A 15579-nucleotide genomic window follows, 5' to 3' on the forward strand; every position below is an offset into this window, starting at 1 on the left:
TTATCATGAATCATGGCATTATAATGTCAGACCAACAACCTGCCTAAAAGAAGAAGAGAAGACATTCTTTATTCGACTCGAAGGTAGGTGAGCTTTTTTGTGCGGCAATCCACAACCCTCGCCAAAAACTCAACTTGCCTCATCCTAATCTTAATTTTTTTTATTTTATAAATTAGTAATTTATTACATGAATATATAAAAAGAGATTCGACGGGCAGAGTCCAATGTTTAAATAAAAAAGTTATATATACATTTAATCAAATAGATTCAGAAGTACATGCATGAATAAATAAATAAAAAGTCATTAACAATACTTAAAAATAAAACATGAAATATCAAGAAACAGAAATAAATTAAAATATTTAATCTTGAAAAATAGAACTTTAACCAGTTGTATTTGTTAAAATTATCTTTTTATTCAAGTAAATAATAATAGAAATAGAGACATAAATTATATTGATCCAATAAAATAAAAAGGAAAAATAACACCTTGCAATACTGCACATTAGAAATATTGTTTAAAAATAATTTTGTTGCGAGAAAATGTTGTTCACGTTGACTTAGGCCACCAAAAGAATCGATCTTTGTGTCATATGGTTTCATTTGATGAGAAGAATTCATATTATATGATTCTTTTACCTTGAAATTGCCTAAAAAAACATATTTGAGCTTGAGAAGATCTTTGATTTTTAGAGGCCATGGATGAGTTTATCACGACTCCTAGGATTTGTTTTCTAGTTATTTTGGGTTTAAAAAGGATTTAAAATGGGTTTTTGAGTTAAAGAACTATATGGTCTGATTTTCCAACTATCATAGTGGCCGAATTCAAGAAGAATTAGAGGATATGCTGTCTGTTTTTTTTTTTTAAAAAAAAGGAAAGACGGTCATCCGCCCTAGATTGCAAGATAAAAAAAAGGGGCCCATACATGCAAGCTCTGACGAATGGGCTATGTGGGCTGTAAAGCCTAACAATGCTTGACTTTTTTTTCTAAATTATTTGTTTCTTATTTTTTAAAATAAATTATTTTTTTCTAATTTTATTTATTTATATTTAGATTAATACATCTTCTCTCAATTTTTTTTTTTTATAGAGCCTCTTTTGAATGATAGTTATTCTTTGTTTTTTTTTTGCCCTCTTTATATGTGTGTGTGTGTGTTAAGTATAAATTTAAGAGAAAAAACATTATTTAACCCGTTTGAGTTTATAACCTGGATTACAGGTTTGACAAGTAAAGCCATAACCAAAGTTTTTAAACCCGATTTGGTGGTCGACCCGCCTCAAGGGTAACGGATTTTGCCCGGGTCAACCCCAACTTTTTTTATAAATCAAAATGACGTTATTTTGGTTAAAAAAAATAAATAATCAATGGACTCCATTCGGGTTTTGATTAATTAATATAACTTGATTTGTTTTTAATTTTTTAATTTAACATTTTTTGGATAGAGATTTTTTTAAAATTATCTTGTGTATGTTTAATTTTTGAAGCAATTTTTTTAATCTTTTATATAAATAAATTTTATTTTTTAAAATAAAAAATAAAATCAAATAATTTTTTTAATATACGAGCCTGGTATAATATTTTTCTTCTTTTATTTTATTTAAACAATTTATAATATATATCTATTTTTATTTCTGTTTCTGGGACTCGGAATTCTTCCAAGCCCAAGGTCAAGTCTCCCAGGGATTTTGAACAGCACATTTAGGCTATCCTTCCCACATACTGTGCTCATTTTATAAGCTGAAGGTGCGGTAACATGCTTCGTCAAGGAGTTATGCCACAGTTTTAGCATGGTTTCGTAAAGCTTCAGCAACACTTGGTTTTTGAGCTCTTTATGCTTCAGCAACACCACCTTGTTTTTTGAGAATTTTATAGATAAATCCTTTTGATTTGGCTCAAAATTCTTTCATGAACTGATGTGCCTCCAGAATATCTCGTCTTCCGCATTTTTTATGTGAATGAAATGAATACCTCAAAGCCAAAGAAGAAGAAAAAGAAGGCAGCTGAAGAGTGTGATGCAGAGAGCGATAGTGAAGAGATTGATAATCCTTTAGACTCTGCCGATCTGTCTCTTGAAGCGGGAACCAGATATTACCGTGATGATTTGGAACAAGCTGTGAATGAAGATGATGACGGACTCGGCTTGTGATATCGGTGATGCAGAGGGAAAAGATCTTGACAAATGATGTTTTCAGTGGTTTTGACGAACGAAATAGAAAACTGCAGGCGCATCCCCATTTGCAGGTCTTGAGTATGAGCATTGACTAAACGAAGTGGTCCAGCAAAAAGTCAAAGGGAAAGACAGAACAAGTGTAAATCACGAAAGAAGGGAAGGTCGTCAGAACGAGTGCCTCCTCAACAATGCTGGCTTATGTGTACTGTTTGGAGCCTTCGAAAAAGATCATAGTAGTGTTGTTGTATGGTAGTGATTTGTTTTTTTTTTCTGTCCACTTGGAAACTGAAAACTGATGCTAAGTTAAGTCCCCCACAAAACCTAGGAGTGATATTAATAAGTAAATAAATAAACATGGCATGGCATCTAGCCATCTAGTCACAACTGGGTTAGCAAGCCTCATCACATTCTATTGGTACGGATTATAGCAATGTTACAATCACAATTCACCATCAACAACGCAACAATGGCCTTTGCGTCTCTCGTAGAGCTGGCTATAAAAATGACAAGTCAAAAACTATTCAAGATGCACATTAATCTGCTGCTAATTTGGAGAATAATAAACTTTTAATCGAGAGCAAAAAAGTGTACAAAACTTGTCGAATGACCCACCTTCAACGCTCTCTGCAACCTCTGGCACTTTTAGACAAAAAATTATTCTCTGTTTTTAAACTTATGTTGGCACATTTTGTCGAAATAAAGACTCCCATTAGTAGCCATCTCCTTTGCTTGGGATGATGTGGAGGGGATTATGTGATCATATAAAATGATTGTGTTGAACAATGATTATGACGAGAAAGTCGTATAATGATGATGACTAGCACGAAAATTTGGTGTCTGAAAGTTTGGCCGGTTAACGTTGTATATATCAAGAAGAACTCAGGCGTATCATTGACTATATTTGACAGTGTTGTTTCAGTTGTTTTTCAAATAATTTTTCGTACTGAAATATATGCAAATGATGTTTTTTAACAGTTGTTTTTCAAATAATTTTTTGTGCTGAAATGCATGCAAATAATGTTTTTTTATTTTTTTAAAATTTTTTTTGACATCATCACATCAAAACAATTCAAAACATACAAGCCATATTAAATTTTAGCAAAAAAAAATTTTGAATTTTTTAGAAACATAATTTATACGGATTCCCAAACGGTTTCATAGTCTGTCAGATTATTACAAACTAATTTGATGTCTGAAAATTACATGTACCGAAATGAAGTTCTTCTTTTCGTTCCATAAAAAAACAAGCTATCCATATACCAAACATGAAGAATTACTAATAATAAACAATCATATAGTGTAGATTATTAAGAAACTTTTTCACCAATTGTAAGAGTACTTTTATCATTAGAAGCCAGCCAAGATTGGCCACTTCTTTAGTTTGATGTAACAAATGCTCTATTATATTGTGACTTAACTGAAAAGGTATATATGGAACCTCCTTCGTGTGTGTCAGCGTATTCAGGTACAATAATATATATGTTATATGGATTAAAGCAATCTCGAGCAGCTTGGTCTGGTAGATTTAACAAGTCTATAAAGAATTTTGGCAACAAATAAAGTAATTTGGGATTGAGCTAGCTTGATCAAATCATAGTGTTTTCTTATCACAATAAAAATACATCCTTGATTTATTATCTGAGACAAGAATGCTTGGATGTAAACCAATTGAAATTTCTATTAAGTAGAATAGCAAGTTGTTTCAGTGTTCAAGCTGAAAGCTAATTTATCAATCTCATACTAGACCAGACATTGCAACTGATAAAGGATTATTGTTCACAAAACATGTTTATTCAAAGGTAGAAGGGTATACTGATGTTGATTGAGTAGGCTCAGCTAATAACATATAATTTAATTCAGGATATTTCACCTTTATAGGTGAGAATCTTGTAACCTAGAGGAGCCAAAAACAACTAGTAGTAATAAGATCAAGTGCTAAAGTAGAGTATAGAGGTATGGTTTTTAGGATATATGAGCTACTGTGGATGAGAAATCTGTTGAATGACTTGGGATTTAAACCAAAAGAGGCAATGAATCTATTTTGTGACAATAAGTCAGCTATGGAAATTGTTCATGATCCTGTTTAATATGATTGAACAAAGCATGTGAAAATAGAAAGATACATACAATGCGATATTCTCTACAAAATCTTTGTTTTTGATATTTTATATATAGGATTTAGCAATGCGATTATGTTTATCCACAAAACCTTCACTTGGATATGAATAAGTTAACGTAAACTGGTAAAGGTTGGCTGGCTGATAAATTGTCCACGGATTCAACTCCCCCACCAGTTGTTCAATGGCCACCTTTTAACTAGTTAATGATAGAGTGCAAGATTAGAAAGCAGAATGAGATTCGGAATTGAAAAGCAGTCTTAATTAGACACAATTAAGAAGATATTTAATTTCAAAAATATTCAAAAGAAATTAAACATAGCCAAGTTGATGCAAGAAACGGGTGGTGTGACTTTGGTTCTATGAAGTGATAAGACTGATTGAGAAATAACACCGCCCCTTGCTCAAATTATAGGATTGAAGTTGAACAACCCGTTCTTCCCATGAAACCAGCACTAGTTGCCTTGTAGGACTACCAGCTTTCGCCTTTGGACATTTTAACACCTTAATTATTATTTAGAAGAAAACCAAGACCAAGCAGTCAGTGTGTTTACTTTGAAGTCAAATTCTACATCACGTGTGTCCTTTGATGATTCATGGTCCCCTCCGAGGACAGTCCAAGCTCAGTTTCTAACCATGACGAAGCTCTTTTTTGGAGTGTTTGGATAGAGATGATTACAGCAGAGCCCCCTCCTCTTTTGGAATTTAGCAGGGCAGAGATCTGTATCGGATTGGAGAAGGAAAGTGATGATGGAGCATTGTGAGGTTGTGGGATTTTGTGTTTCATTTCTAGAAAAATCCTTGGGTTTATGGAAGACAGAAAGTGACTAAAATCGTATAGCCTTCTTTCTTGTGGTAAAGTTTTCTACGAGAGACATCCCTCTCCAAATTCCAAGTCCTACACCACGGCACATGGAGATGGTGCATGTTACAGAACCAAACTTGAAATTATAAAGCGAGAGTGCACTTTATTGTCAAAGAAGCAGAGTAATTCCAAGAAATGAAACAATTTTACCTTAAAACTACTTATTGTCAAAGAAGCTTGGATTGGATTGATGCTGTGGATTTTGTGGATGGGGTGGAAATGCAATTGCAACTCTTTGAAAAGTGAGGTTCATATAAGATAAATCTAAGACGCAATTCGGAATTGTGTTCTAAATGGAGTTTTATAAAAAAAAATAATTTAAAAATAATTTTTTTTTATATTTTTGAATTGTTTTAATATATTGATATTAAAATAATTTTATAAAAATAAAAAATATTATTTTATTATATTTTCGAATAAAAAATACATTGCTGAAAATGAGAATATGATATTTGTGGTTAGTAGAAAAAAAAATAAAGAGGAAAAATAAAGTTCGTCTTTAATGAACTCGACTGAGTCCAGATTTACCAAAACTTTGAATCTAACTGTGACTCTCATGCTGCCAAAATCGGCAGTGCAATACTCGAATGATGCTAATTGATCAAGAAGAAAAAATGCACGAAAATCAATGAGTTGCCTGAATGCTTGAATCTTTAGTTAAACTATCACTAATTACCATGACTTCTGTCAGATTTAATATATTTTGTGGTAGTTGCTCGCTGTTGTCACAGATTGGTAGTGGTTCAGAGAAATCAGCAGAGGTATGGTAGTAGTGTTCTGTTCTGTCACGAGGCCAATGAGAAAATTCGAAGTGACGTATCTCGAGCTGTTTCCAAAGGCAAACGGGACCCATCTCCAGAGCCGAAGGTCTCTCTGTTAAATTATTTGTCGAAGTTCACTCTCAGTACAACAGTGACATCTGCTAGTGTCGATTCGAAATAGAATTGCAGAGGTGCTATGGCATAAGTAAGACGTTGAAAGTTTAAACACAGAGTTAACAAAATAAAAGGTGCATGCATCCGTCGAATGCGAAACATGAACAGAGTGCAGGATATATATATATAAATCTTGCAATAACAATTTCAAGTGATATATATATATATATCACCTGAAATTGTTATTGCAAGATTTATTAAGTTTTTCTTCTTAAAACGACCCGTGTCTTGTCTTCTCTCTACTCTTCAGCTCATGCCAGGCTGAAAAGGTTTTTTTATTATTATTATTAATTGAAAAGGGATCGTTTCAGAAAGCATGGGATCATGAGCTAATCTGGAGAGAAAACTCTTCACAATTTCTTTTTGTGGGAGCAACTGTGTTTGAGGTATTGGCTTTTCCGAATAATATCAGATGGAGGGATCTCCTCGAATCTCCTTTTATGACCATTGAGCTAATCTGGAGAGAAAACAGGTCACTGACCCAATTTTACTACCATCCTTAAGGCTTAAGCTCGACCCGAGATATTTAGCCTCAATTTCTTTTTATTTCTGGGTGAAATGACTAGAGCATCTTTAAATCAATGGTGTGATAAATTCTTTTTATTTCTGGATAGTGTTTTATTATTAAAATCCCATCTTATCTCTGCTTTGCCGTACGTATTAATATAATCGGACACAGGATTCTACGAACAAAATGCAAAATTGGAAATGAATACATATATCCTCATTAAAAAAAAAAAAAAAAAAGGAGAACCCAATTTCCTCTGGAAGATTGGTACTGATCACCTCCTGCTTTAGGCAAAATATAAAGAAGGGAGAATGGAAACGAAAAGAAGTGTGCATCTCGTCGGAAAATGGAAAATCTAGGCACGAATTAGTTTAACGGCGAAAACCTTTCTAGAGTAGGCATGAATGCCAGAACTTGTTAACATTAATTTCCTGCCGAATTGGTCCTAAAGTTTTGTTTATAGACCAAGTCTTTATCATAGTATACAGAGTCGAGATGGATGATGTGAAGACGGCAGAGACTGGGGCAAGCACTTTCCCCTTCAACGGTTATTATCATGTTGCTCTAATGGTAATTATAAACATTAATAATAATAATAATAATAAAAACTAGAAGGGGGAGAGGATTCTCCTCTCAAAACTTAATTTGGATTTCATCTTGGACATTAGGTTTATTTAGAAATTGTAATTTATTTTTTATTTATAATTTATTTTTTATAAAATTATTTCAGTCTTCTGACCCGGATCATGGTTTTAACATGTTAACTCGATTGACAAATCTTTTCATCTTTTTCTTATTGAATTTTTTTCTCAGTTTGATCCTTTAATATTGGATTGATTTGAAATTAAGTTTTGTGATTTGTTTCGGTTTATTTTCTATGATATTATCTTCGTCTCATGACTTAGATCACGAGTTTGGCTGTTTAATCCAAGTTCACTCGAGTTGTTTTTTTATCTTTTTTTATTTGATTTTTTTTCAATCTCATCTTTCAATATTGGATTGACTGACAATCAAGGTTTATAATTTGTTTCAATTTGCTTTCTATTGAGTTATCTTGATTTCATGATCCAGGTCGTGGTTTTAACATTTTAACCATGGATGACCTGGGTCATTCTTCTTTTTATTAATTAATTTTTTTAAAATTTAATCCTTCAATATTGAATTTATTAGAAAATGGGCTTTATAATTTGTATGATTTCATGATTCAGCATGTGAATTAACAAGTTAACCCATGTTGACCAAAATCAATTCAATATGTTGTCGTCTTAATATTTATAAAAAGTTTTATCTAAAATATTTATTTTGAATCAAATTATGTTTTTACTGGTCATTCGAGTCACTTTTAAAGCTGTCAAAAAAATCAGGTTACATTAGATCAATCCCCCCACAACTTAATTTTTTTTCCTAGAAAAAATAATATCTAAATACTTTTTTATATTAAAAAAAATTAATATGCTCGCAGCATAATGTAAACCAATAATCTAGTTATAAACTATAGTCCCAGTATAAACCCAAGATGTTGCCATGCATCTGTATTGTGCATGTTCCGGTTAATGATTTCATATTTTTTTTAACGTCGTTTCAAAGAGCCAGGTGATTCGATCAGGATCCGAGTCCAAGCTAGTTTTGCTTTGAACTGTGTTGGCAATTTAGTATTCAAACTCGGTAAAAACCAAATTGCTTAAAAATAGGATTTTAACGTTGTATTTTTTTTTATTAACTAAAAATGCCTATTAGACCACCCACTTCAACGTACAACCCAAATTAGTGTTTAGCTATTAGACCAACTAGGGGTGAGCAAATCCGGTTCGGTTCGGTTTTGACCCGAAAAAAACACCCAAACCGAAAAAAAAAAAAAAAAAAAAAAAGAGACCCGAAACCGAACCGGAACCGGCCCAAACCGGCCGGTTTCGGTCCGGTTTTTTATCCAAAAAACCGGACAAACCTATAGGCTTATTTTGGGCTTATTTTGAGCTTTTTTATGGGCTTTGTAATGGGTTTCTAATGGATTTCTATTAGGCTTACAATTAATATTGATATTGTCTCATTTTCTTTGAAGATTCCAAATATATTTAATTTTTTTACCCCTAAATATTCATTTATATGAAATTATTAATGTCAATCTGTTCAATATATTTTTTAACTTACTAATATTTTTCTATTTCCGAAAAGTTTAAATAAATAACACGCACTCACAATCACACAACAATAAGTTTAAATCCAAATTACAAACCATTGCCTTCAAAGGGCTTAACAAAAAAACAACAAATAACATTACATTATCGTAAAACACTCCAAGCCACAAAAAATAAATCTTCATGTGCACATCGTCTCAATAAAAAAGCACTTCAAGAGCATTGCACTTTGATTCCTGAAATTCATAATCTAGAATTATAACATGATAAATTAAATCAGAAGATATAAAAATAAAAAAAGATATTTATACCATATGCATCACAATTTGTGAACTAATTATCATCCGTTGCTAAATGCAACTTTCCATCAAATTCTACAAAATAAAATATTAAACATGTTAGAATAAAAATATGTTAATTAATAAATCATAAAATAAAAGATGTTAGTTTTTAAGAAACATTACCTGATTCAAGGTTTTCGTAGGTTTCAAAATCATTCATCAAGGTTGTATTATCAACTGTAATTGGACCATGATGCAACCAATTTTGACAACAAATAAGTGCTTGAACTGTTGCTGGAGATAGAGAACTTCGAAATTGGTCGAGTATACGACCACCTGTGCTAAAGGCTGATTCGGAAGCCACTGTGGATATAGGAATAGCCAGAACATGTTGTGCAACTTTCGAAAGTATCTTATATTTTGAAGCATTAATCTTCCACCAACCCAAAATATCTAATTTATCATCATTAGGATCCTCACAACCATCGACCAAATACCTCTCAACCTCATTTCTATTTTCCACACTATCTTCCTCTAGCAAGTGCCTTTTGAACCGAGCTAAAGTGTTAACATCTATCTCCATGTCATCAATAGCATCATTAACATCTTGTTTATGCCTATTATCATCCACCATTTCATCGGTTTTCAAATAAAACTCATACAAACTCACCAAATTATCTCTCACTTTTTTTGTTAGCAATTGTGCTTTGTCATGATCATACAACTCACCAAAACAAAATTTCACATATTTCAATTTAAGACGTGGATCCAAAACATTAGCAACATACAATAAATAATTCTGATTTGCTCCATAACCCCAATACTTCTCAAACTTACTCATCATGTTCATCGTCATTCCACTCAAAAGATTATCTCTACTTTTACACAATTGCATCAAGTTTGTATGCATGTAAATCAATTCATTGAAGAAAGAATTTGATGTAACATGCAATGAGCCAGAAAATTTCAATGTAACCATGTAAAAGATCTTTAAAAACTTCAGCAAAGTTCTAGCATTTTCCCAATCCTCCAAACTAGGTGGCCCTATGTTTTTTTTATTCCCCTTTGAATCAACCTCCAAAAAGTAACTCACATACCTAGGTTCACTTTGACCTAACCTCACAAACACCTTTTCAAACTTTTCAGCAGCTTCTAACATAAGATAAGTTGAATTCCATCGAGTTGCAACATCCAAACACAATGATTTCTTACACTCTATATGCAACTTTTCTGCACACTTCTTAAATGCAAGTAGCCTAGAGGGTGAAGATCTCACAAACCTAATTGCATTTCGAATCTTAACAACAGAAACATTCATCTCTTTCAAACCATCACATACAATCAGGTTTACAATGTGTGCACAACATCTAACATGCAAATGTTCATTTGACAATATATTAGTTGGCCAATCTTTCATCACATTCTTTAAATATGAAAGAGTAACACTATTAGAGCTTGCATTGTCTACTGTAACAGTTAAAAGTTTATCAATCCCCCAATCTAACAAACAATTCTCAATAACTTGACCAATTGTCTCACCCATATGATTGGAAACTTGACAAAAATTCAGAATTCTTTTATGCAAATTCCATTCATTATCAATCCAATAAGCCGTTAAGGACATATAGTTAATGTTTTGGATTGATGTCCATGTATCTGTTGTTAAGCATAATCGTTGACCCTTAAGAGCTCTCTTTAATCTTTCCTTCTCTTCAACATAAAGTTTCAAACAATCTCTCATAACAGTGAAACGAGAAGGAACGTCAAATCTAGGCTGCAAGGTCCTAGAAAATAATCTAAGTCCCTTACCCTCCACAAAATTAAAAGGCAACTCATCAATTATAACCATTTTCACTAGTGCCTTTCTGCATTCATCATAATCATAACCTATTGCCTTAAGAGTTCCCACACTTCGATCTCCTAATTCACCCCCTACTTTATTAGGTTCTAATACCAAAATTTTTTGCTTCTTATCAACCACAAAAGGAAACTTTTTGCATACTTTCAAATGACTCCACATATTACTTGTCCCATTAATAATAGTATGACATGCATAATCCTTTCCACAATAATTACATTCAGCTCTAGGGGTTGTAGGATCACCATCAAGTTTTGTAAAATGATCCCAAATTTGTGACTTTTTTTTATCATCAACATTTCTTTTCCTAGATGCAGGGACTTGAAGTTGTTTACCTTTACTATCCGTGGTGGATCCTGCAGTAGCTGATGCTGGCGCTGGGTTAGTGTTTGAAGATGGGGCATTGGTTGATGTTGGGGTAGTGCCAGTGGATGAAGCATTTTGATTTTGAAGGTTTTCCATCTGTAAATTACCAAATGCAAACATGTTCATTATCACTTGCACAATTCTTTTCAGCACTTAATAAACATAAAGATTAAAATCAGTTTAAAAATTGAAATGAAACAAATATTACAGAAGTCATGTAACATGTCAAAACAAGCTTAGAAAATGTGTCAAAACAAGCTTAGAAAATCTATCAATGGAGGAAAAATAATTACAGAAGTAACAGAACAATGAATACAAGAATAACATGATTTTAATGACTACAAAATGCCAATCAAGATCATCCAAAACAGAATAATGAATACATTTTACAGAATGACAAAACAAAACCGAATAAAAAAACCCATCAAAACAAAACTAGTTTGCAATGAAAGACAAACAACCAAATCAATGACTAAGGGAATTAAAATACAATCTCCATATTTTAAAAAAAAAAACTTCATACAACAGACCAAAATGAAAAACAAAACTATCTTTAAGAGCTGCAAAGAAGGAGATTGTCAAAGATGACATTCAATCCAAATTTAGTCATGCTGGAAAACTATTATTCTCAAGGAATGAATAGGTTTGACGGATATCAGTTCTAAAAGAATGATCAAAATAACATCAATAACATAACTCTACTTTGATAAGGTGAAATTATCAATGAGCTAAAATAAGGTAAAGATGAAACGAATACCAAAGAAATCACACATTAAAATCATACTTTAATCCTAAAAAAGACACAAACTTAACTGTCACATTAGCTCAACAAAACAAATACCTAAGAAATCAATCTTCACAGGAACCAAACAGAAAATAAAATAATAACCAAGAATGTGAAGGCATCAATTGGTAAATTTTATAGACAGAAACAGAACAACACCTAATAATATTACAGATAATATTACAGATAAATTCTAAAAAGGAGAAGAAGAATAGTCTGGCACATAAGGAACTGGAAGTGATAAATAAACAGAAATTCGTTATCCAGTGGTTTCAAACTAAACCAAAATTCATCACCCAACAAAATTGATTAAAAATAACAATAAGCTTAACTGTACATGTAACAATAGTAATTTATATAAACGACACAGGTTTCAAACTCAGAAACAAGTTCAACCCATATAGGAAAAAAAAATTCGTTATCCAGTGGTTTCAAACTAAACCAAAATTCATCACCCAACAAAATTGATTAAAAATAACAATAAGCTTAACTGTATGAATTAATTAGAAAGGAGAAAAAAAATTAAAACTCACCGGTTTTGAGAGGCTCGGTCTGATGTAAACACTGAGTCACCGACTGTGTTGATCCAGTGGAGACTGAGGAAGAAACGTTAAAAAAATAAGTTTAACTGTATTTAAAATAACAATAACCTTAACCGAATTAATTAATTAGAAAGGAGAAAAAAAATTAAAACTTACTGGTTTTGAGAGGTTGAGGAACCGTCGGTCTGATGGAAACACAGACTATTTTGGTCCAGTTGAGACTCAGGAAACGTCGATCGTCGATCTGTGTTTATGTTTTCTACTTTTCTTAGTCTAAGGAGAGTGGACAGTGGAGAGGGAGAGGCGAAGAGGCGAGAGTGGACGGGTTGTGGGTGCTCTGGTACGGGGACGGCCTTAGCGGAGGCCGGAGAGGGTGGGGGGCGAGGGGGTGGGCCGACGGGTGGCTCTGAGTAGTGAGAGGAGAGATTGAAATGTTTAGGTTTAGGGTTTGTTGCGCGCAGTGGAGAACTGGAGTCTGGAGAGAAGAGAGGGGTGCGGCGCGGCTCGATAAAATTTTGTATTTATACTAGGGACCGAAATTTTTGAACCGGTCCAGTTAACCCGGTTTTTGCACTACAAAACCGAAAACCGAACCGAACCGGGGTTTTTCCTACATTATCTAATCGGTTTAATCGGTTTTATTTTTCGGTTCGGTTTTTTCGGTTAATTTTTTGTCGGTTTTATCGGTTTACTCGGTTTTTCGGTTTTTTTGAACACCCCTAAGACCAACCCGTCAAGGTACAATCGAGATTAATGTTGTTTGCTTTGGAACCAGCTAGACTGGTCACCAGGTTACCAAAATGATGATGTCAGCCTGCTGGTCTCAATTTAAGCAACTCCAGCCTCCCACTAATGGCTGCATCCCCAACTTCAAGTTCGCGTGGCTGCATGAGTTTATCCAAAATAAGGCTAGCTTAGCTTAAACCAACTCTTTGTCTAGCCCTCTCTTTGTTTAGGCGTTTAGATCATGTCTGCAGGTCTAAACTCAGAAAGGGATGTCAATCCTAGCCAACCCACAACAGAGAAAACACTAGCAGATTTTGATCCTGTAAAGAAACCAAAAGGAAACAAATTTGCTTTTGCTTGCGCAATCCTAGCTTCCATGGCTTCAATCTTACTTGGTTATGGTGAGGACTCAATTAATTTTCTCTCAAACCATTCTTTTCATCACTTGGAATACTGTGAAGATTCCAAAAAACTAGCTCTGTTAACCCTCAACGAAGAGTGAGACTTGCAGCAAAAAAGATTTTCTTTTTTTCCAAGAAAATACTTCTTTACATAGAACTATGATCTTGCCTTCATTTTTTACATTATCCTAACAACTTGTTTCACAACATGTATATTTGGTGATAGATATCGGAGTAATGAGTGGAGCCAAGGACTACATCAAAATTGACCTTAAACTCAGTGACACGCAAGTAGGATTACTTGTGGGAACTCTCAACTGGTACTCTCTTGTTGGCTCAGCCGCTGCTGGCGTGACCTCTGACTGGATTGGTCGTCGATACACTATTGTGGTGGCAGGAGCCGTTTTCTTTGCTGGAGCTCTACTCATGGGATTTTCCACAAATTATGCATTTCTCATGGTTGCTCGCTTTGTTACTGGTATTGGTGTCGGTTTTGCCCTCATGATTGCCCCTGTTTACACCGCTGAAGTTTCGCCAGCTTCTTCTCGTGGATTTCTCACCTCATTCCCAGAAGTAAGTATTCATATACGTTTTCTTTAATTTTCCAAAAGAAATTGTTGTTTTGTAAGACCATTAATGCTTTGCAATTTCTTTACTAGACAAGAGAGAGACTAAAGAAGAAGTGCAAATAGAATGCTATTTTTACTAATTTAATTTCCAGTTTCTTAAGAGTATTTAATTTGTACTTATGTACCAAAAATGGATGTAAGATTCGATAATACCCCTAAAATGTTCAGTTTGAAATACTAATTAAATCTTAATAAACGCACAAGAATCCCACTTCTAGCAATTTTAATGTCAAAAAACCTTTTAAGAATATATGGGGATTAATTGATACTAACATAACTTCTGTGACTGTTTCTTGTGTAGGTATTCATCAATGCTGGGATCTTAATAGGATATGTATCCAATTATGCTTTCTCTAAGCTCCCAACTAACTTAGGTTGGCGAATCATGCTTGGAGTTGGAGCAATTCCTTCAGTTTTCTTAGCTTTGGTGGTTATAGGCATGCCCGAGTCTCCACGTTGGCTAGTCATGCAAGGTCGACTCGGTGATGCTAGGAAAGTTCTTGACAAAACCTCCGACACTAAAGAAGAATCTCAACAGAGATTGTCAGACATAAAAGAAGCCGCCGGAATCCCTCAAGATTGCAACGATGACGCTGTCCGTGTGCAAAAAAAGAGTCACGGCGAAGGTGTTTGGAAAGAATTATTCATTCATCCCACACGTCCTGTTCGTCACATCCTGCTTTGTGTGATCGGTATTCATTTCTTCCAACAAGCTTCAGGAATAGACGCGGTCGTTTTGTACAGCACCAACATCTTCGAAAAGGCCGGAATCACATCATCCAATGATAAATTACTGGCAACTGTAGCGGTTGGATTCACCAAGACCCTTTTTATCTTAGTGGCCACATTCTTTCTAGATAGGATCGGGCGACGGCCGTTGCTCTTAAGTAGTGTTGGGGGTATGGTACTATCCCTAGCAACCCTCGGATTCGGGCTGACAATAATTGATCATTCACATGAGAAACTACCATGGGCAGTTGCCTTATCAATCGCTATGGTGTTAGCTTTTGTTGCATTCTTCTCCATAGGAATGGGACCGATAGCTGGGGTTTATAGTTCAGAGATTTTCCCGTTGAGATTACGCGCTCAGGGGATAGGTATGGGAGTGGCCGTGAATAGAGTGACAAGTGGGGTAATAACTACAACTTTTATTATGCTCTACAAGGCTATATCTATTGGTGGGGCCTTTTTCCTGTTCGCAGGAATTGCAACAGTGGCTTGGGTATTCTTTTTTGCATGTTATCCTGAGACACGAGGTAG

The 15579-nt window shown here is 34.1% G+C and overlaps 2 protein-coding genes across 6 annotated transcripts in view; one reads left to right on the forward strand and one right to left on the reverse strand.

The window, feature by feature from the left end:
• Positions 1 to 15579, reverse strand: part of LOC7461203 (pseudouridine kinase) — a 37364-nt gene that overhangs the window by 4798 nt on the left and 16987 nt on the right. The window lies entirely within an intron of this gene.
• LOC7461205 (polyol transporter 5) overlaps positions 13414 to 15579 on the forward strand; it is a 36490-nt gene continuing 34324 nt past the window's right edge. Inside the window, exons 1-3 of one of the 3 annotated variants that reach the window (XM_052452107.1) lie at positions 13414 to 13690; positions 13917 to 14263; positions 14621 to 15575. In XM_052452107.1, the coding sequence (XP_052308067.1) occupies positions 13531 to 13690; positions 13917 to 14263; positions 14621 to 15575 (1462 nt within the window). In that variant the 5' untranslated portion in view covers positions 13414 to 13530. The remainder of the gene's footprint in view (positions 13691 to 13916; positions 14264 to 14620; positions 15576 to 15579) is intronic. The other 2 variants (XM_052452106.1, XM_052452105.1) reach the window with 2 other exon arrangements.

This window comes from Populus trichocarpa, chromosome 4, assembly GCF_000002775.5.
Source record: "Populus trichocarpa isolate Nisqually-1 chromosome 4, P.trichocarpa_v4.1, whole genome shotgun sequence".
NCBI classification, from domain to species: Eukaryota; Viridiplantae; Streptophyta; class Magnoliopsida; order Malpighiales; family Salicaceae; genus Populus; species Populus trichocarpa.